At 53.1% G+C, this 23,301-nt stretch overlaps 1 protein-coding gene across 2 annotated transcripts in view; it reads right to left on the bottom strand.

Moving 5' to 3' along the window:
• Positions 1 to 22,962, bottom strand: part of FBLN7 (fibulin 7) — a gene marked incomplete at its 5' end in the record, with an annotated part of 30,759 nt that extends 7,797 nt beyond the window's left edge. Inside the window, 4 exons of one of the 2 annotated variants that reach the window (XM_080684116.1) lie at positions 3,241 to 3,411; positions 6,998 to 7,157; positions 8,114 to 8,146; positions 22,888 to 22,962. In XM_080684116.1, coding sequence (XP_080540242.1) covers positions 3,241 to 3,411; positions 6,998 to 7,157; positions 8,114 to 8,146; positions 22,888 to 22,962 — 439 coding nt within the window. The remainder of the gene's footprint in view (positions 1 to 3,240; positions 3,412 to 6,997; positions 7,158 to 8,113; positions 8,147 to 22,887) is intronic. The other variant, XM_080684117.1, reaches the window with a different exon arrangement.
• Between the last annotated feature and the right edge of the window lie 339 nt (positions 22,963 to 23,301).

Below are 23,301 nucleotides of genomic sequence, written 5' to 3'. Positions count from 1 at the left end.
ATGAGAACCGCAGCCGTGTGGGGCGGGCTGGCCTCCTCGTGGCTGGGGTGCCGTGTAGACTGTGACATGGTTTGTCTTCATCACGGAAGGACCCGGACCATCCAGATGCTGGGAGGAGCCATTTCAATTTCTCAGTGACCTCAACCTGGCTGTGCTCCCCGCACAGGTTCTGTTTTCAGACTGCCGGCTTCCAGGAATGTGCCGGGAGCCATACTGCACACAAAGCCCCAGGCATGGAGCTCCCATTTCTACCCGGTGTCCAGCCCATCGGTTCTCACCAGCAGAGTCTGAAAGCAGCAGACCTTGAGGCCCTGAGGTCGTGGGCACAGAGCCAGGATTTGAACACGGGAGTCTTTCAGTCTGGTCCCGGCGGGACCAGCACCATGTCTGTCCCCAGCCAGGCCTCCAGCAGGAGGCACCGAGCCCGGTTGCACCTGGACAATGGGGTGCAGGTGGGGTGGGGATGGTACCCAGGTGCCCGAGGCCCCTGTGCACTGTCTCCCCCTCTGGATCTTGTGGCCCAGGTTTTAATTTCCAGACAGGATCCACACAGACGCTTATCTTGATCCACGCTTGGAGGCGTGCCATGGCGTGCCATCTGTGTCCTGACTGAAGTCCCGTTGTCATCACATCATGTCTGTCCCAGGCAGTGGCACTTAGTTAAGTGCATGGCGACTTCAGAGCTGCAAAGGGGGCCCTGGAGAAGCAGTGGAGAAGCTGGGAAGGCAAAGGCACTGGGTGAGCCTGGCACTGGCCGCGTGGCTCAGTTGGTTGGGCATTGTCCCATTCACCAAAGGGTTGCGGGTTCGATTTCAGGTCAAGGCACATACCTAGGTTGCAGGTTCGATTCCCAGTCATGGTGTGTGCAGGAGGCAACCGATCGATGTTTCCCTCTCACATTGATGTTTCTCTCTTTCTCTCAAATATGAATAAAAGCATATCTTAGGGTGAGGATTAAAAAACAAAAAGCACTGTGATGATTCTGTCGCCCTACTGACTGTGAAGCGAGCACATACTGTGTCCCTGGACCTGAGCTGTGTTTCACACGCATGATCTGACTTCTTGTCCCTTTATTTCTAATGCTTTCCTGTGTTCTGTCATCTAGGTTCAAACTTCCCATTTCTCCAATCACCTCATTTCTGAGGTTTTCTAATTTTTACTGATGTCGTCCTTTCACCATTTTTATCTTTTTAAAATTTCTTGCTGCTTGTTTGGCAATATTAGTCACAGCTTTCATCTGTTTTATGGGCATGTCTTTCTGGCATTTCTTCATTGTCTGTAGCCTTTACTCTCTGTTTTCTTACAATAGTTTGTACGGGCTTGACAAGTCCTTTCCTATGACTCATCTTCAGGGAAGTACGTGTTCCTATGGAGCTTTTCTAGCTCCCTCACCCCAGGTCACAGCCCCGTTGTTTTCCGCGTGGGTCACACTTGCTCAGCTCTGCCCTTTCCAGTCCTCCCCCACTCTTGTCTGGACCATCTCTTCCATTTGCACCAATTTTCCTTGTTGGGCTCAATTTGGATTCTCCTCCCACAGAGTCTCCACCATATTGGGGCTTGTCCTGGAATGCCCTGCGCCTTGCCAGTGGCCAGACTGTTCCAGAGACAGAGACTCCCTATTGAACACACAAGCCCACACCTGAGGAACCTGGCCTAGGAAGGCCAGTAACAGGTTACTATGCGTGCAAGAGATTTCTGATGGCAACAGCAGTATCGGCTGAAACAGAAGACACAGAGGAACACATTGAAGATGCTCAAGGAAAGGAATATCACCGGTGTTTTATGTCCCATCGAACTGACACCCGATGGAAAAGCTGCACCTTTCGGGAACGATGGAGAACTCAGGGAATTGCCCGTAAGAGGGACTGACTGGGAGATGTCTGCGTGAGGATGGTGACGTCACCCAGGGGCAGTGTCACAGAAGGGAGAGGACCACGGCGGGGACTCCCCAACAGAAGTCTCGAGTGCTGTCCAGCCCAAACAAAACAAAACAAAACTCAGCCCAGCGGTGGCCAGACCTCTGGAGTTAGCTCCCAGTTTATAAGGAATACAGAGACAAAGGTGCAAACGCCCAGTTATACGTAAGTGCCAAGCATGGCGGCTGTAGCTACAAGGCTGTAGGACACACAGGCAAGTGGTGAAGAGAGTAAACCTTAAGAGCACTCATCACAAGGGAAAAACCTCTTGTCCTTTTCTTTGTCTCTATATGAGATGATGAAATCTCTCAGGATCAAGGGAAATCCAGATTCAGGTCCCCCGTGTGTCCGCCTGTGACACCACTTGCATTTCCTGGCTAGCTGTTGATTGCTCTGAGAGCTGGTACCTATAACCACCCTTCAAACCGCATTCTTCCCGGGAGATGGGAACCCAAGCCGAGACCCGCAAGTGTGGCGCTGCTCGCCTGTGCTTCTCAGGCCAACCCTCACGTCGGGAGAGACGGTGCGTAGCTGATGCTCCTGTATGTTTGCAAGCTACTCACGCGTTCAAATGCTGCTCTTCAAAACCTACTTGTGCGTGTCCTATTTGTGTTTCCCTTCATTTCTTGGGCTACAATCATGGACATTCTGCCCCAGCAGATGTGCTAGGAGCCCGGCCCTGAAAATGACTGGTATGCATGAAGATTGGACCATACATTTTTGAAAAGCCAACACGTGACGCGTGCCAAGTCTGATTTCTCTCGGCATCAAAGAAGCACTGTTTCCAAACCCAACTGAGAGAAGAGAAGGCTTTCACGCCTCCCTCTCACCCAGCGGCCTCCCCGGAGCCGGTCACACCAAGTCCCAAATCAGACACAAAGGATACCTGAGGGACTTCTTCAACCCCACAGGACACCAGCAGCCTCCCAAGCAAACTGCAGCCCAGAACGAACGAGACAAGAGGAGCATTTCTGTGCAGCTTCTCCCTGTTGTCCTTCCCCACAACCCACAAAATGCGTCTAGGCCCCGGCGGTAGGAGCGGAGTGAGGTGCTGAGGAACAGATGCTGGGATCAGAGTGTCTGCCTGTGGATCAGCTCAGTTCTGTGGTCTTGGGCATTCTATGCCTTAATTTCCCCATAGGCAAAACAAGACTAAATTGTAGGGAGGATTTAGGGAGGTGGGACAGGGGGAGCTGAGTATCAGACACTGTGTCCGCTTTCCTGCGGTTGAAAAATGGTGGCGGAATGAGGTGGAAAGTGTCCTGAGGAATGAGCCTTCCTCCCCAGCAGGGCCCAGCCCCGGGGACGGTGAGGAGGGACCGACCTCTGCAGTGGGGCTGCTCCCCTGTCCAGGTACCGTTGGGAAGACACACCACACTGCTAGGCCCCACCAGCTGGAACCCGGGGTCGCAGGTAAAATGGACTTCATGATCCACTAAGTACTTGCTTCCAAACTTCCTGCCGTCTGGAGGGGCGTTCAGAGCAGGGCAGGAAACTATGGGAGAAAAGGAAGGACCACAGCAAGTTAGACGTCACTGTCCACTACCAGGCTCCTCCGAGCACCTCCTCCAGGCTGCGCGCCAGGCTGCACCTTCTAAATGTCTCATTGACTCTATCGAGCACGCGTGGCCGGGGGCAAGAACTGCCCACTCAGTGAAAGATGAGGACCGCGGCTCAGAGACGCCAAGTGCTGTGCGTGGGCCTGTCCGCGTGGAAAGCTCAGGGTGGGATTTCCCGCAGCTGTGCTGACACCTGACACCCTGGGAGCTTCAGGCCGGGCGTGGCCTATGTCCAGGCCTTGGCATCTGCTCTTCTCTCTGCCTGGGATGTTCTCTCCACAGAACGTCCCATCTCTGGCTCCTTCTCACTCACATGGGTCTCTGCTTGAATGCAACCCCCTCCCAGAATGTTCTCTGACACCACGTTTTGCTAAAACCTCCCAGAGCACCTGCTATGCCGTGAGCTCCCTTCTCTTCCTTCTTAGATTTGTGACCACTGGAGGCATCTTATCACCATGTTTGTTTCCACATCTGTTGTCACTTTTCTCCCCAGGAAGCAGCTCAAGGGGGGATTATGTCTGGCCTGAGTCCCTGCTGCATGCACAGCCCAGCCCAGCCCAGCCCAGCCCAGCCCAGCCCAGCCCAGCGCCTGCCCCACAGTGAGCACCCAATTCATAATCCTTGAACACAGGAGTAAATGAAAAGTTATCTATTGTGTTCTTACTATGTGCCAGGCACTAGATAGGCACTTGGGAGAATCAGTGAACAAAACCCTGCTCTCTGAAGCCCTTTCTAGCAGGAGAGAGATCATTGATAACCCAGACCCACCAGCAAGCGGCAGAGTGAAGTGAGAAGGGATAATGTCATGTAGGAACTAGAGCCGGGAATCCTGCTGGGATGCACAGTGAGGGGTGTAGTAGTGAATGTGGTGGTCAGAGGAGGCCTCGCTGGAGCCAAGAGCTGAAGACGATGGAGGCATAACCTCGCAGAATCCAGGACAGAGGGGACATGCCGGTGCCTGGCAGGCCTGAGGAATGTGAAGGGGACCACTGTCAAGAGGGAAAGGAGTGGGGTCTCTTTGGGGTGAAAAATCTTTAAAAACCTCAAAGAAAGGAAAACCACCTGCTGGAGCAACTCACAGGTTAACCATACCTGCATAGGTGGAATAATATCTGGCACATAGTAGGTGCTCAATAAATGTTAGTGGAATGAAAGAATGGATACAGATCAATGAAAATCTATTTGCAGCCCAGGCGGCATGGATCAGTGGGTGAGCATCAACCCAGGAACCAGGAGGTCAGTGTTTGATTCCCAGTCGGGGCACATGCCCAAGGTTGCAGGCTCGGTGATTCTCTCTCATCATTGATGTTTCTATCTATCCCTCTCCCTTCCTCTCTCTCTCTCTATAAAAAAAATAAATAAATAAAATAAAATAAATTCAATTAAAAACATTAAACATGTTTAATAAAAAAACAATTTGCAGCAATGATCCAGTCAAAAAGCTGGACAAAATATTTTTATATATTTTTAAATCTTCTTAAAAACATCAAGTAGGTATAAAAATAGTGACGAGAAATTAATATGTGAAGAAATTTGTGGGGGGGGGGGGGTGGCGGCAGCATTTATGCTGCTTTTGTCCCTGGAGGGGAGTAAATGAGAAAAAAATCAATGTGCAGTCACTTCCCCAGTGTGAGCCAACGGCCTCTGTCCGGTGGACGACGTGCCCGTGGATGGTGTGCCCCGTGGACGGTGTGCCCCGTGGACGGTGTGCCCCGTGGACGGTGTGCCCCGTGGACGGTGTGCCCCGTGGACGGTGTGCCCATGGGGGGCTCACTTCACCACGAGCCTGTCCCAGTGAGTTTGCAGGCCACAGGGACACCCCTGCAGCTTCCACAATAAGCTGCATGTGCAGGAGTGAGATCAGCAGGGAGCCACCCTGGGCGATGGATGTGGATGGAATGAGGCTGCCTGGGCAAGCCCTGACGCCCACAGGCTGTGATGCTTGCAGGAAAGAAAGGCTGGGAAAGCAGCAGGGAGATACTTAGGACAGAAGCCCAAAGAGGAAGACGTAGGAGTCCTCAGGACTAGAAATTATTCTTCCCAACTCCCCCAAAATGCCCTTAAAAACAGCCAATTTTCCACTACCTGCTCGTTGACCTGGGGCGAGCATCTAGCTCCCATGGCCCAGGTGCAGTCACCCCACCCTGCGGGTCACCCCATGTCCAACACACGGAAGAGGTAGAATGCACGGTGGCTGGCAGTTTTTAAAAAAAGAGAGTGCACCGTTTAAAAAGTCCTTGCATGGCTGGAGGAAGAAAGACCCAGAACCTGGAGAGAAGAGGATTAGTGATTTAACGATCCACCTTTCTGTGTGCACTAGGGGACATGGCCGGTGGTTTTAGAAATGATCAGCTGCAGTTTCTTCTCTGAAACTCCTGGTGGCTGCAGGCAGCTCTGAGCCCGGGGGAAGAGGAAGGATCTGTGCAGTCGGACCTCTAGCAGGAAAAAAAGTCACGAGCTCTGGGACCTGCTACTGCTAACTCACTTCTCTTCGCCGCGGTTTCCCCTCTGTAGCAGGAAGGATGGGTGCCCTTGCCTCTTCTCAGAGCCTAGCTGTGAGGAGCCCCCCCCCCCCCCCAAGGAGTCCCTGGCACCTGGGAAAGGGTGAGGGGGTCTGGCTGGCAGGTCTGGCTCTGCGCAGGGCAGCCGAGGAAATCAGGAGTTGACTCGGTGCTGTTGAGACTCTGGATTTGTCAAAAAGGTACAAAATCCAGCGCCTTCCCCAGGAAACTTCATCCCACACAACCAAGAAGGTCCTTGATAATTCGTATTAAGTGCGTGAATGACACCAGATACGCCACAGGCTCATGACTCCCCTCCCCCCCAGATCCCATCACCCTGAGGAGAGACCAGAGGAAATCCAGCCCCCCACTTCTGGGCCTTGGCAATGTGATAGCCATTCCTGGGACAAGCAGGAGAAGACCCTGGTGTCCGTCAGAGCCTACCCGCTGTGCTCACCAGACAGACGGATGTGCCCTCAGCACCCCCTCCCACCCCCAACCTCATCCCTCACCGGCACGAGTGGGCCCTCCTGCTGGAGGACTGGAATTCATGCCTGAAAAACTGCGGCCAGTGTTGGTTCCTGGATGGACCAGGAGGGCCGCCCTGGTGCCAACACCAACGGTGGCGACGTCATGTGTGTTCGGGAGGGCACATGCGGGAACTCTGTTTTCCACTCAGTTTTGCTGTGCACTTAGCAGTGCTCTAAAAATTAGTGTTAAAACGTTAAACCCCAGACTGCGGCCAGCTGGAATCTACCTGGTTGGGGGTGGGAGCGGGGGAGGGGGAAGAAACAGCTTTTGCTCTAAAAGTGGTGCCTTTTGAGGACTGAGACCTTAACATGTAGACGTGAGCATTATGCAGCCTAGAATGGAAAGATCTAAGCAGGAATAGGTGACATTCAGACAGGGAGGCCAGCAGGGGAGGCCGGGGGAGGCCTGGGAACCCACTGTGAGACGGTCAAGTGTCACAGGTGAAGGGCCTGAATGCCCTGTGCCAAGTCATGCCGACTTGGGGACCCACCTGGGGGGCTGTCGGGACCCACTCTGTTGGCAGAGCTCTGGAGCGCAGCCAGCCGGCTCCTCACGTTGCGGAGGCCCTCGGCGAAGCGGGTCTCCTGGACCTTCAGCAGCTGCTGCAACTGGCGGATGGCCGTGAGGACCTGCTGCTTGCTGAGGCAGCTCTGGGGACAGAAGGACCATCACCCACTATGGCTGGTTCACTCGTTCCGGCTTCCAAAGCCACCCAGACCCCTGGCCCAACAGGGGGATGTGAAAGTGGCCTCGTGGGTGTCCTTCCCTGCCCACGGTTCCCGCTGGACCAAATGACGCCCCGACCACACATAGCATAGCCCCGTACACCCTTCAACAAAAGCAAAACTCCCATCTTCAGAGCAAAGGGCAAAACTGATCATTCTATATGACTGGGTGGGGGGACGCTGATTTGTACCCAAAGTGCCTTATATTCAGTAGCCTTCACTCCAAGACGTCCCCTACTCTGCACTCCAAATCAATGCTCTAAATCTGAGCCTTTGTCAAGTTCTTCTTTCTCCTTTGGACTTTTTAAAAGCAGGTGGGCAATAAGACCTATAAAACAGGCAAAACAGGAACCTCCATGGGCCCCATACTTTTAACAATGTAACAGGGCAAATAAGAAAAAAAAACTATAGAAGCATTCAACAAAAGTCAATGCCCAGTTCTGGTGATGTTTTAAAAGCTTAAAAAAAAAAACCACACACAGGAAAAGGCCCTAGCTGGTTTGGCTCAGTGGATAGAGCATTGGCCTGCGGACTGATGGGTCCTGGGTTCGATTCCAGTCAAGGGCACATGCTCGGGTTCAATCTCCAGTGTGGGGCATTCAGGAGGCAGCCCATCAATGATTCTCTCTCATCACTGATGTTTCTATCTCTCTCCCTCTCCCTTCCTCTCTGAAATCAATAAAAATATATTAAAAAAACAAATTAACAGAAAAAGGAGGCTTGTGCTCTGCATGATAAAGACTAACTTAAAGCCACACCTGCATCATACTGAGTGATAAAAGTTTTAAGGTTCCCAATCTCAACTGAGGAGTGAGGCTGGAGGAGGGGTAGTACAGTGGGTGGTGATAGGACGTGGGGCTCACCTGGGGGCTGCGTGTCACCTCAGTGTGGCCGCGTCTGACCTGACCCGTTACCTGCACGAAAACAAAGGAGAGCATTAAGACGGTAACGGCCGTTTTCCGTAGGGATAGGCTTATGGATCAGTTTTCATCTTATTTTTTTTTTTTATACTGACTTTTTTTCTACAACAACTATTAGTTTTATAATCTAAGTTTTTTCTAAAAGGGCAGCAGGGCGGCGGGAGTCACAGGGCTTCTGGCCACCACGGTGGAAACAGAGTCGCCACGGCTCTCCCAGGGCGCCTGCCAGGCCGCTGCACCTCGGAGGTTTCGCCAACAGATGACTCAGCGGCCTGACTCAATGGGCGCTTTTGACAAAGCTGACTCCCCAGTTGCCCTGGAACTCATTAACCCATGGGGAATCCTTGGCTCCATCCGCCCTGACCAGGGCCTGACGGGGCCTGGCCCCCAACGCAGCTGCTGGGAAGAGAAGTTTTGTTGTTTTTCTTCTTTTCCACCCCCCCCCCCTCCACCCCCGTGTCCTTCCCACGCAGGCCTGGGCGCCCGGGCAGCGCCTCCAGCAGCCCCTGCCTGCCCAGCATTGCCCAGACATCCCGCTCAGGCCTCACTTCCCACACCCACGCCCCTCCCTTAAAAAAGAGCTGCTTTGATTAGATGGCTTCGTGGCTTATGTGTGATTGACATTGAGAAGTTCACTTCGGAGAGTACTAGTGGCTGGAGCAAGGCTTGGGATCGTGTCTGTCACCGATGAAGATACAGAGGCTGAAAGTCAAGCAGCTTTCCCGAGATCATGGGGCTTAGGCGCTGTGGAGTCTGGCTGGGCCTCCGCTGGCTCCCATTTGCCACCCTAAGCCGTCAGTGACCCTCTGCCCTGTCTTGTGCCGTCTCATTTGTCCCCCACAGGCCCCTGGACGGTAAGTGGTCTTCTTGATTCACCTGAAATAGAAATTGATAACTCGATGGCCCAAGCAAAATAACCCCACAGGAGTGAATTTCTAACTCTTTGCAAATTTCAGGCTGCGTGGCCTGGATGGTGGAGCTGGAAGTGGAGAGGGAGTGGAAGAAACATCCCTCTCCATGTTGAGCCAAGCCAGCAGCTGCCTCCCTAGCTGGGAGAGGGCTTGCTGGGCTGGGGCTTCCCTAACGGACACGGAAGGGCTGTTTTAAAATTGGGGAGAGGAGGAGGAGATTGGTGCTAAGACCTCTGTCGCGAACCTGGGGGTAGCATGGAGCCCAGAAAGAAGGGGAGCGTGTGTGGAGGGAACTAGGCGCAGCAGCCAAGTGTGTCTACGCCCGTGCATGTTTGGGCACAACCATCCTCTGGTCTAGGAACCCTTCCCGCGACCCCTGGCCCCCGCACTGTGGAAAATGAGCACCAGCTGCTTTCCCCCTAAATGTTCATTAGGCGTGAGAAGGGCTCATCCAGTCATAATGGAAAACCCTTCAGACCAAGCACACTAAGGCCACATCCCTGGCGGGAGGGAGAGGGGAGTTGTGGGTGGACCTGCTGAGGGAAGGTTGGGAAGCCGAGGCCCATTCATTCCTGCCTCCAGCATCGCAGGAGTGATGCTAGCAGAGGAAGATCCTTGAGAGCCTAGAAATAATTGACAGATGGTCAATTATTAATGCAAAGGAATCAAAAATATACAATGGGGAAGGAAGACAGTCCCTACAACCGATGGTGTTGGGAAGACAGGTCAGCCACAGACAAAAGAATGAAATGGGACCCACCATACACAAAAGTCAACTCAAATTGGAATAAAGACTTGAATGTAAGACGTGAAACCATAAAACTCCTAGAAGAAAACATAGGTGGAAAACTCCTTGACACCAGTCTCAGTAATGATTTTTTTTGGATTTGACACCAAAAGCAAAATAAGCAAGAAGGACTACATCAAACGAAAAAGCTTTTACACAACAAAGGAAACAAACCATCAATCAAGTGAAAAAGCAACCTACTGAATGGGAGAAAATATTTGCAAATAACACATCAGTTAAGGGATTAATATTCAAAATATATAAATAACTCACACAACACAACAGCAAAGAAACCCAAACAATCCTGAGCTGGTGTTGCTCAGTGGTTGAGCATCGAGCTATGAACCAGGTCCTGCGGCTCTTTGGCCCCTTGAATGTGGCTCTTCCACAAAATACCATGGCCTGGGTGAGTCTGTTTTGAATAAGTGGCGTTAGAAGAAAATAAGTTTAAAAAAATTTGGCTCTCAAAAGAAATTTAAATCGTTGTACTGTTGATATTTGGCTCTGTTGACTAACGAGTTTGCTGACCACTGAACCAGGAGGTCACGGTTCCATTCCCAGTCAGGGTACATGCCTGAGTTGAGGGCTTGATCCCCAGTAGGGCGTGTACAGAAGGCAGCTGATCAACTATTCTGTGTCATCATTGATGTTTCTATCTCTCCCTCTCTGAAATCAATAATCCTATATAATAAAAGGGTAATATGCAAATCAACTGAACAGCGAACTGACGCTCAATGCAGGAGCTGCCCCCTGGTGGTTAAGTACACTCCTTCAGGGGGAGCACCGCTCAGCCAGAAGCCGGGCTCATGACTGGTGAGCGAAGCGGTGGTGCCAGGAGCCTCTCCCACCTCCAACTGCGGACATCCCCCAAGGGGTCCCAGACTGCAAGAGGTGCAGGCCGGGCTGAGGGACCCCCCCCCCATGCACAAATTTTTGTGCGCTGGGCCTCTAGTATATATATAATTGGACAGAAGATCTAAATAGACATTTTCCCAAAGAGGACATGACTAACAGGTACATGAAAAGGTGAGTGACATCATTAATCAATCATCAGGGAAATACAAATCAAAACCACAATGAGCTAGCTCACCTCACACCTGTCAGAATGGCTATCATCAATAAATCAACAAACACGTGTTGGTGAGGATGTAGCAAAAAGGGAACCCTCTCCCACTGTTGATGGGAATACAGATTGAAGCAGCCACCGTGGAAAGCAGTATGGAAGTTACTCAAAAAATTAAAAATATAGCCCTGGTTGGTGTGGCTCAGTTGATTGGGCATCGTCCTGTCCACCAAAAGGTTTCCAGTTCAATTGCTGGTCAGGGCACATGCCCAGGTTTTGGGTTCAATTCCTGATAGGGGATGTGCAGGAGGCAGCCAACTGATGTTTTGTTCTCACATCAATGTTTCTCCCTCTCCCTTCCACTCTCTCTAAAAATCAATTTAAATTTTTAAATTAAAAATACAACTATCTTATGACCCAGCAATTCCACTTCTGGGTATTTATCTAAAGAAAATGAAAACTGTAATTAAAAAATGCACTCCTATGTTCACTATAGCATTCTCTTCTCTTTTTTAAAAAAAATTGATTTTTAGAGAGAAAGGAAGGGAGAGAGAGTGAAACATCGATGTGGGAGGAAAACATCCATCAACTGCCTCCTACATGCCCCTATTAGGGACTGAGCCCAAAACCTGGGCATGTGTCCTGACCAGCAATTGAACTGGCAACCTTCCCGGTGCATGGGATGACGCCCAACCAACTGCGCCACACTGACCAGGGCTACAGCATTATTCTCAATAGCCAAGACATGGATAGAATCGAAGTGTCCACTGATGAATGAATGGAAAAAGGATGTGATATGATATATATACATACACACACACACACACACACACACACACACATATATATATAGTCCCTCCCAAAAAATATATATATATGCACACTTTGAATAATTATAAAGGCAATGTTTATTAAAATATATTTCATTTTCACAATTGAGCTATCAGCTGTTAAAGTGTGTATATATTTTGGGGGACACCCTGTATATACAATTCCGCCATAAAAGATGAAGAAAATCCTGCAATTTGCAACAATATGGATAGACCTTGAGGGCATTATGCTAAGTGAAATAAGTCAGACAGAGAAAGATAAATACTGTATGATCTCACTTGTATGTGGAATGTAAAAAACAACAACAAACAAACTCATGGATACAGAGAATTAATTGGTGGTTGCCAGAAGCTGGGGTTGGGGTGGTGGTGAAAATAGTTGAAGGTGATCAAAAGATAAAAAGTTCCAGCTATGGGTCCTGGGGACCTAATGTACAGCAGGTGATGTAGTCAACAGTACTGGGTTGCATATTTGAAAGTTGCTAAGAGAGTAGATCATGAAAGTTCTCATCACAAGAAAAACAATTTGTAATTATGTGAGGTGATAGACATGAACTAGACTTAGGGTGGTGATCATTTCACAATATATGCATATATCAAATCACTAAACTGTACACCTGAAACTAATACAGTGTTGTATGTCAATTATAGCTCAATACAACTAGAAGAAACAAAAAGGAAAGCCCCCAAGAGGGGGAATAGAGGAAGGTCCTTGAGGTCCTGGCAGCCAGCATGGGGGGTCTGGGCTGGGTACCAGTGAAACAGAGATTTAGTGCCTATGGACGTGACATTTGATGAGCTGGCTGCAGCTGCTATTACAAGGGTGGCTCCCGGATCCCAAAGTGCTAAATGGAGCCCTTGGGAGCCATGCTCAGAATCTGTCACCTGTTGTTACCTGAATTCATCTGCAGAGCCAGGTGCTCAAGAGGTCTGCATTATGGGCACAAATGGGCCGTGGAGGGCACTGGAGACCTGAGTGTGTTCCTTTTTCAGACCGAGAAGGCTTTATCATGTCACTTGGTCATAAAGCATACTCCCTACAAAACATCAAGACAGAGAACAAATCCCGTGACCAGAGACACCACTGCTAACTGCTGTCAGTTCCCACTTTTCGATGGGACACACATGCACACGCGAGGGTCATCCCCATACGCTGGACCAAGGGGCGCAGGCTCCGTCCGCTTTCTTGTGGACACTGGGCTGTGGCATCGTTTCACACCAAGAAGCAGAGCAGCTTGTTGGACCCGGGCCTGGATACCACTTCTGCTCCTCTGTGCTCTTTCAGCCTGGGGAGGGGCTCCTTGCTCCCTCCATCTGTGTGCCCGCTTCCCTCCCACACTCACCGCATCCCCTGCTCTGGACCACGAGGAGCCCCGGACTGAAAACAAACCATTTTCCTCCGCAAACGTAGCCTTGATGAGGTCACCGGGGGATGCAGGGGCCTCCGAGGCTCAGGGACAGGAGCAAGTTGGACCCTCAGGTGTCACTACCTGCACTTCAGCCTGGCCCTGCCACAGCAAAAGGCTGGCTTCGGGCAGTCCCTTTCCATCTCAGGGGCCCAGATCCTAACTGTACAAATCAACCACAGCTCACTCGCCCTTCCAGAGCTGACCTCCCACTTCGGCAAAGGCTCCTGGGCTGTGATTAGGCAAAGGTCAAGTCCTCACCCGGGAGGAAGGTGTCCCAGAGGCTGAGGAAGGCTTGTGTCAGGGCCCCACCTCCACAAACCTCTTCCAGGGCCTCAAGGGACCTTCATCTTAAATATTTTTAAAGACATCCCCTCAGATGGTGGAGGTTTCCATCCCTTCCAAGCCTGGCTCCACTAACTGGCTTATACCATGGATGATAAATAATGAAAATAGTTTCCATTTCTTTAAATTAAAAACTTATTTGAAATGTGGGGGTGGCAGAGGTGGCTCTGAGCACAGGCCAGAGCTGAGAACTGGGAGGGTGGGGCCTGGCGCTAAGGCTCTGGGGAGCCATGAGGCCACAGAGCTACACTCCACCCGCCTCCTGTCACCCCCACAGGGAAATCGTGTCCATGCTCCCCCCATGCTTTCTCTTGAGCTCCTGCTGTGGTGGGTCTAAGGGAGATGCCCAGAGCTCAGGGCACTCCCTCCCTCTGAGCCGAGACAGGACCCTACCTGCTGGCCCAGGCGTGGATGGCGCAGATGATGTATGTGCCCCCCATTCCAGCTCACCCCATCACTTAGCCAGACTTGGTAGGCCTGACCCCTCCCACCGCATCCAGGCCTCCTGGACTTCTGGGCTCAGTTCATAAATGAAATTTAGCCCGGTCGGTGTGGCTCAGTGATTGAGCATCAACCTTTGAACCAGAAGGTCAGTTTGATTCCTGGTCAGGGCACATGCCCAGGTTGCGGGCTCAATCCCCATTGTGGGGAGTGCACGAGGCAGCTGATCAATGATTCGCTCTCATCACTGATGTTTCTATATCTCTCTCCCTTCCTCTTTGAAATCAATAATAAAAAAAAAAAAATCAACAAAATAAATAAATAAATGATGTTTAAGACACAGAGTCTGTTCTCAAGACACCGAAGGGAGTGAAGCTCCAAGGATTCGTGGGGTGCACGGGGAGGCAGGGTGTTCTTTGAGGCTTTTGTTCTCACATGACTTGGCTCGATGGTCTCCCCACCGTGACAGTCTTGGAACAGTGACTCTGAGAACCATTCCAGTGACCCCAAAGCGACCGCAGATGACCCCGCAGACCTTGAGGGGCCGTCCCCAGAGCTGGTTTCGCTTGAGCCGCAGCTATGCGTCTTGTCAGCATTTTGCTAATGGGAACACATGTTTTGATACCATTGGGTCTGCGAGAGGCCCGAGCACACTTGCCAAGTGGGTGCCTGCTAGCCAAGCTCGAGCCCTTGGCGTCTGAGTCATGTCAGATCTGCGCGGGTTGTTCACCAGAAGTTATTTTCATTTTAGACCCGAGTCAGAGGTGGGTTCTAACCCCCTCGACGTCGCCTATTCCAGTGGCCTTTGCCCATCACCCACACGGAGGAAGGGAGAAAGTGGGTGCTCCTGGGGAAGGCCCTGTGACCGTCAGGGTCCCCCAGAGAAACAGAACCAAGAGGATGTGTATGGCATATGTTTACATCTGAGAGAGACAGTGAAGGCAGAGAGGTTTGCTGTGTGGAACTGGCTCATGTGATTGCGGGGCTGCAAGTCCACACCCGCAGGGCAGGCTGGGACCCAGGAGAAGTGGAGGCTGGGACTGGGGAGGAGTGGAGGCTGAGACTGGGGAGGAGTGGAGGCTGAGACCGGGGAGAAGTGGAGGCTGGGACCCGGGAGGAGCGAGGCTGTAGCTCAAGCCCAAGGTGTGTGAGAAGTGTTCTTGGCGTCTCCGTCGGGATGTCGGTCTTTTGGACGGAGACCCACACACCTGCTTTATGCTTTAATGCTATTTACGGCCAAAAATTACCTTCATAGCAACTCCTAGACTGATGACTGACCAATTACCTGGATGCTGTGGCCCAGCTGAGTGGACACATAAAATGAACCTTCTCCTTCAGACAGAGCCTCCCTCTAGGGTCTGGGCCCGGGGTGCTCAGGGAATTTTGGGTTTTTGCCATCCTGGCTGCCCATAATTGTATATGTACAGCCAAGCCCCCTTCCTGTCTGCTTTTTAAAACGGCCAGGAGAGCGGGGGCCGCAGTGGGTGGCACTGCTGCACTACTGCCCAGGCCCAAGAGCTGGCACTGTGGCCACTCTTCACACGAGTCACTCACGAGATGCTCACATCAACCACAGGAGGTGGCACCATTATTATGCCCACTTCACAGACAGGGAGCCAAGTAGTCACGGCGACACACCTAAGACCTCAACCCCAGGGCACCTTCCCCAGCCCCTGAAGTGACAGGAAGGCTGGGCCCACTTTAGAGGAGTCCTCGGGAACCCCCAGGAGCCCACCTCTGCCCACCTCCTGATCTCGTGTCGCAGCACCCCTTGCTCCCTTGAGGGCCACCTCTGGTCACCTGCCCCTGGCCCCTCTGCATGCCTGCGGGCAGCAGACAAGCTACAGATAACTCTGAAATCCAAGTACACGCTACGCTCACACGAATGAACCACCAGACAGACTGAACTCACTCCCCAAACCCACCTGATTCTTTCACCTGCTTGCTGTCCCGTTGCCATGTTCACCTGCAGACCAGTTGTGCCTTTAATAGCATCAGTGTTGTCTTCAGGCAATATCTCCCCTAAGGCCCATCCATTCGGAGAGTGTGTTCACCCAGGGCAACCAGGATGAAGGGCTCAGAGAAGGCCCCCAGTTTGTGCGCAGCCCCTCTGAGTTCCCCACTGCCCCCCCAACACAGATAGGTCCTCCCAGGAATGTTTGCACTGGTGCTGGTTGTTTCAGTGCAACACACGTGTGTGTACATCCACACATGATCCAAGACTCATGTGACTACTGAAAACTGACATCTGTGTTTGCCAAAGGCTGGTCTTCTACTGTCAGCTCCACGGAGGTGGGGTGAGAGAGCAGGAGCCGAGGGCCTGGTCCCGGCAGGAAGTATGGGCAAACCCAAAGGAGGGACAATGAGTGCTGTACACTTGGCTGTGGCATGGGTTCTGGGCCTGGAGTCCTTATTCTTAGAGTAACTAGCCTGGAGCTGTGGCAAATGAAGCCGGTGGTGTTTTCAGCTTGTCCTAAACTCTAGAGAAAACCCCCAGTGTTTCTGGGTGCAATGCACGTGTGCTGTCCTGGACCCCGGCATGTGCGGCCCACCTGCTCTCCATGTCCTCTTTCTCCTTCCTGGGATCTCTGAGGCCGGAGGCCAGATGGCATCCCTTCCTTGTGAAAACCCTGCAGGGGGTCCCCCCAACCCCCACTGCAGGGAGAATTCAGGCACACGCCCCACCATGGAGCTGACGGTGTACTCGTTTCTGTTGCCGCTGTAACAAATCGACATAAACTTGGCAGCTCACAACACAAATGATTACTTCACAGTCCATAGGTCAGAAGTCCGACACTGGGCTAAATTCAAGGTAAGGCTCCCAGGTTTCAGGGATGGGAAGACAGCTGCCTTTGAGGGGCATTACTCTGCCTCCCTCTTCTCTGAGCTCAGCATTTGGGCCCCTCTGTTCTCCACACGCCTCGGCAAGCTCCCTTCCACGGCGCAGCCTTCGCACTGGCTGCTTCCTGTGCCCAGAAAATCTCCCCGTCCTCAAAAGCCAGGCTCCCATGTCCACTTCCACTAGAAGTCCCGCTCTCAGAGAGTCCTGACCTGCCTATTGAGTAATAGGAACCCCAGCCTCCCGCAACACAGCACCCCACTCCAGTTGTCTGCTTTTGATACGTCTCAGGTTAATGTTTTCTCTCCCCACTTGGTGCTATGTGACAGCAGGGCCTGGGTCTGCCTTGTTGTCTTCTCTCCCCTGGCACGTACCGAGGCTCACTGTAGACCCCGTTCTCTGACATTCATTTCCTCCTTCGCAGGACCCCGTGAGAGGGGCGTGTCTATTATCCCCACTGGTCAGAGCAGGACCCCGAGTCACAAGAGGCAGGAACTTGCTCCAGGGCACGCAGCAGGAAGAGGGGGGCAAACAGGCCTGGGCACTGGGCATCTTCTGCACTTGCTGCCCAGGCCCAGAGCAGCACCGGGCCGGCAGCGAGACCATCTCAGGACACAGGTGTTGAACGAGCGCGTCATCTCACTATGGGCTCCTTCCGGGAGGCTGAAATCTCTGATGAGGCAATCAGAGAAAAGGCCTGGATCGCAGGAGCCCTGAGGTCTCAGGTGAAGAAAGATGTGTGCTTGCTACCGTGTAAATGACTGCCTGGTGTCTGTCATTCCCCTCAAGCGGTTCTGTGCTGCCTCGGATTCTACAGACACCCTGCCTTGGAGGTCTGGGCGCTTCCCTTTCCTTCCTCTCAGCCTGAAGCCGTCTGATTCTTTCAGCTCCCTGAGCTGCACAGCGGGTACCGATCATGCTCTCGGACCCGGACCCTGCCCCCCCTGCACAGGTGGGTGAGCAGAGAGAGGGTCCTCCGGGCTGCAGTGCACCCTCCCCTTTGGTACGGGCCCAGAGATAACATCATCTCCAGTGGAAAGTGAAAGGTCTGAGCCAGTGGCCAACCCGATGGCCACAGTGGACAAAGGGCAACTTGGGGACGCGGAGGCCCTGGAGCTCCACCGGCCGCCCCACCCCTCAGTCCTTGCTGTGAACAGTGTCACATCTTAGTCCCGCTGGGACACCAGTCCCAGGACGAGTTCCTCGGGCCTTACTCTCCCTGGGAAGGTCCTGGAGGCCAGTCTGCCAGAGGCGTACACTGTCCCAGGCACAGGGACATGAGCCAGCCCTTCCCTGAGGTGCAGGTGGATGTGCTGAAATGGGTAGCTTGGGTCCCGTCAGATGACAGGTGCTGTTTCTTCTTTAGTGAAAATGCGTGTAATGGCCTGCATTTAGGTCCCAGGTGGTTTCTGAGAAGCATGGAAGATATTGGCAGAAGGTCTGAAAGGATCTAGAAAGTTCTACCACCCAGGGAGTCTGCCCTGTGTCCCCAGGGCAGCACAGCCCATGGACAGATCCGCAGGAGTCTAGCAGCCCCACTGCTGCCCTGTGGGTCATGGGAGCGACCAGCACAGTCAGGCCTGTCAGTAGTCAGGAGAGGAAGACTCCTCCTGGGGCAGCGGCCGGGACGTGGGTCTGGGCAGGCGTGTGGAGCGGGGACAGTGTCCACGTGGTGCAGGGAGCAGCCTTCCAGATCCCGGTGGCTTGGTGGGCCTGGGATCCAGTATGGGGTGTCCACAGGATCCTCCAGGGCGAGTGGGGCTGGGAGCGCACTGGATCCTGACTCAGAGACCCCAGGCGGACCAGGAAACCACAGCTGCTGCTCTGGGTCCACACCCTCCACACCCACTGCCTGAGGCCCTGGGGCCAGGTGCTGCCCTGGGGGTAGAGAGGCCTCCGCTCTTCTCTACAGTCAGGGTGCCTGGGACAGGGCTCGAGCCCTTTCCTAAAGGTGCTGGGAAAGGGGAGGCGCTGGAGAAAGCCACCCCGCCAGCAAGGCCTCCCTTTGCCCATCCTCACCCTGACTGCACCCTTTCGTCCAAGCACAGGGGCCTGTGGGGGTGCATCTCTGGGTCCCGTGATGGAAGGTTTGCAGCAATCGCTACAGGCCTCCTGCCCACTTCCACACCATCTGCAAAGAAACAGCCGCTTTTCCCATAGAGAGGGAAATCTGTTTTCCCACCTCTCGCATCTGGGCTGGCCTTGTGACCTGCTCTGGCCAACAGGATGCAGTGGAAGCGAAGTCCCAGTCCCAGGACTGGGTCTGTATTAACCACATTGTCTGGTTTCTGTGTCTGATGTCCTGGCATCTGGGGCCTGTGGACTCAGGCCAGCCGAATGCTGGAGCTCTGGGACAAGGGAACACCCTCCCTGGCCCCAGCACACCTTTTACATGCAAACCAGCCCATCCCCCTGCCTTTCTACTCTTACACTCCTGAGACACCAGCGCCCCACACCCACCCACCCAGTCCATCCGCCCCAACAGCCCGGGGCAGGCACAGACAGCTGGGGCACCCCACACTGTGACCTGGATGAACCTAACCCCCAGGCCGTGCTAGGACAGGGTCTCAAGAGCTCTGGCGCCTTCTGCAAAGAGTTCCTAAGAGCTTGACACCAAAAGCGCGATCCATAAAAATAAAAAATTGTTCAACTGGACTTCATCAAAATGTAAAACCTTTGCTTTGGGAAAGACACTGAGACAAACTACTGGGAGAAAATACTTGTAACTCACAGATCTGAAGAAGGACTTGTATTTAGAACACACAGAGAACACTCAAAACTTGATAAGGAAATAACCCATTTTTAAATTGGGCAGAAGGCTTGAGCAGACACTTCACCCAACGACTATTCATCTGACAAACAGCACAGGAAAAGCTTCCCAAAGCAATTAGTCCTTAGGGAAATGGGAATCCAAACCTCAAGGAGATACACTATTCCAATGACCCAGGAGCAAACAAACCAGCCAGTACTCGGTGCTGGCGAGGATGCACACACTTGCCATATGACTCAACAATCCCACTCCTAGATGTTTACCCAAGAAAAATGACCGTTTACATTCCCACAAAGAGCCGTGTGGGAATGTTCATAGCAGCCCTATTCACAATCACCCAAAAAACGGGAACTGTCACCACGGGTGTCGTTCTGTTCAGTGGGGACATTGATCAACAAACTGGCCCTGGACGGCGTGGCTCAGCTGTTGAGTGTCAACCTATGAACCAGGAGGTCAGGGTTTGATTCCTAGTCAGGGCACATGCCAGGGTTGCGGGCTCCATCCCTAGTGTGGGGAGTGCAGGAGGCAGACGTTCAATGATTCTCATCGTTGTTTTTCTCTCTCTCCCTCTCCCTTCCCTTCTCTGAAATCAATAAAAATACATTTTAAAAAGCATGAAAAACGGTGTGCGTCCACACAGTGGAAGACTACTCAGCAGTAGTAAAAGGACCATGGGTACTCGGGACAACATGGAAGAATCGTAACTGCTTTGTGTTAAATGGGAGAAGCCAGACAAATGGCTGTGTGCTCTTTGATTCCATTTATGTGACACTGTGGGGAAGACAAACTGTAGGATGAAAAGCAGGTCGGTTTGGGGGCACTGTCCTGTGTCCTGTCTGTGGTGGTAGTTACCATGCACAGAGTATAGTTCTGCGGTCAAAACTGTGGACATGTGCACCAAACACATTTCCCTTGAGCTATAAAAGGCAGCATTTCAAATGGAGGAATTTGCAGCCCGTGACATCGGATCACAAAGAGAGGTTCTGGGGAGGGGCAAGCCTTCTGAACACATACCAGGCATCCTCAAACTACGGCCCGCGGGCCACATGTGGCCCGCCGAGGACATTTATCCGGCCCGCCGGGTGCCGCTGCCTGTGTCCTGGTTAGCAGTCAACTCTTCCCGGGCCCACAGTGCGCATAGGAATTCGTTCATAGTATTTTTTTTAAACTATAGTCCAGCCCTCCAACGGTCTGAGGGACAGTGAACTGGCCCCCTGTTTAAAAAGTCTGAGGACCCCTGAAACCCTCAGGCAAGGAGCACGCTGAGACCCTGAACCCCCGCGTGCCCAGCTCAGGACATTGTTCAATGTTCTCCCTTTCAGAGTGGACAGCAGTTTTAAGAAAGGGCCCCCCACTCATGGGATCCCCACACTGCTCAACCTCCCTCCTTCCCCAGGACCACCTGCTCTCCTCAGCAGGTCACCTGCAAAGTGGCTCAGGACAGATGTGCTGACAAGAAGGACACGAGAGGAAAGCCATGGAGATCCACAGAAGAGCAAATGAGACTGTCCATCCCTGCGAGGTCCTCCTGCAGACCCTTGCAGAAGCAGCTCCCCGCCACCCCGTAACACACATGCACGCACACATACACGGAGGCACAGCACAGACATGCGCATGCACGCACACACGCACTATCACACATACAACCAAGCCTTCACAGACACAGAGGCATGCACACACAGTCACAGACACCTACACACATACAGACACCTAATACAACAAAGTGAGCACACACGGGGATCAGGCACCCCAGACGCCTGTGGGCTGCTGCCAGGAGCTCCCGTGCCTGTCCCTCGGGGACCTTGGGTTCTGTGCACCCCGCCTGTCTCTTCTGTGGCGGGAGATGGTCCCACAGATACAAGTCATTCTCCAAACACTTGCTGAGTCTCCACCAGCCAACAGGTCTGGCCCATGGCTCATCCTGTGTTTGGATCAGGTGAACTCCGGTCACACAAGTCACTTCAGGTCCTCATGAGTCCAACCCTCTGTCCACTCAAATTTTTCTGCTTTCAACCCCTTCCTAGTCCACAGCTTTTAACGCTGAAAGCTGGGGTTCCCTGGGTTTCAGGCACCTGCTTGATTAAAATTACTAGGGACAATTTTTTTAATATGATGCCTAAGTCTCAACCCAGACCAACTGAGTCAGAATCTCTGGGTGAGGCAGGCATCAGGATTTCTAGAAGATCCCAGGTGACCTCATGTGCAGCCAGAAGCTGCCCAGCCGGGTCTTGCTCAGACCACCACCAGCATGCCCACGCTCCATTCATTCCACTGAGCTCCTATGGGGAGCTGGTCCCTGCCCCTGTAGTGGGAAAGATGGACAATAAACATGAAACCTATCACAATGAGTCATTCTAAACGTCATTGGGTGCAGTAGGCATGTGCAGGCTTTCCTTCCCCGTCACTGTTATTGCTGTGGGCGGTATTGTTGGGTCACATCTGCGCCTCACAGAGTGAGCTGCTCTGACCCCAGAGCTCACCTGGTAGTGCTGGCTGTGAATTCAGCACTTCCAGGTTCACCTTTGGAAGATGCATTTTAAAAATATATATGTTTTTATTGATTTCAAAGAGAAAGAGAGAAATAGAAACATCCATGATGAGAATCATCCATCGGCTGCCTCCTGCACTGGGGATCGAGCGCATCGAACCCAGGACCCTTCAGTCTGCAGGCCGACGCTCTATCCACTGAACCATACCAGCTAGGGCCGGAAGATGCATTTTTATCTGGCCAGATGTGCTGACAAGAAGGGGCTTTTTTAAAAATTAAATTTATTGGGGTGACCTGGTTAACATTATATGCGTTTCAGGTGTACACTTCTATGATACATCTGCTGCTTATTGCATTGTGTGCATTCTTACCTTAATTTTCCTCACCATTGTGTGCATTCTTATCTTAATATTACTGCTTTATATAAAAGTGAGTCTGGTCCAATCAATAAACCCAGTGAGACGCCACTGCACACAAACGGAAGGAGGGAAAGCGAACCAGGAGCCCGCGCGCGCGTGGGAAAGTCCGCGGCAATGGGAGCAAGGGAACTGCGCGGAGATGGGAAGTGGGAGGGCGGGGACTCTGACCCAGCTGGTACCCGGCACTGCTCCTGGGGACCCAGTAGAGAACACCGTTCCATAACCCAGGGAGACCTTCCCCCAACCCGACCCCAGCAGAACCCCCACGGCCGGCCGCCGGGGCGATGGACTGTGCGGTGACCAGCGGGAGGACGGGTGGGTCTGGCGCCTGTCCCTGAAAAGCAGCCCAGCCCCAGGTCGCTCCGAGCCCTTCGCCCGCGCCTCCGGGGGAGGTGGCCCAGGTCCGCGCACCGGCCAGGAAGCGGGGGACACTGACCTGGGCGCCGAGCTGCGCAGAGCCGGCGCCGAGCAGCAGCAGGAGGAGGAGCGCGCGGGGGCCGGGGAGTCGCATCTCGCCGGCGGGGACCTCTCTGCCTGGGAGGGAACGACGCTGTCCGCAGGCTGCCGAGTGTGTCCCGCCGGTGCTGAGGGTATCCAGCCAATGCCCAGTGCGTCCAGCCCACAGGGTCCGGGCGGTGTAAGCGCGGCCGCCCGCCTGGGAGGGGAGCGGAGGGGAGCGCAGTTAAGCCGGTGCGCGCCTCCTGGGGCGCCTGCGGCCACCAACGCCCGTGGTCCAGCGGTGGGGGCGCGGGAGGGAGGCGCCGGCCCCCAGGCAGGGAAGGAGGAGGGGCCGCCCGGCCAGGAATGCGCCTGGAGCGCGCCCAGCCCGAGCCGCAGGCGGCGCGACGCC

The sequence above is a fragment of the Plecotus auritus genome (assembly GCF_963455305.1).
Source record: "Plecotus auritus genome assembly, chromosome: 8".
NCBI classification, from domain to species: domain Eukaryota; kingdom Metazoa; phylum Chordata; class Mammalia; order Chiroptera; family Vespertilionidae; genus Plecotus; species Plecotus auritus.
The sequence above is the reverse complement of the archived record's forward strand: the minus strand, read 5'-3'. Positions and strand labels throughout refer to the sequence as shown.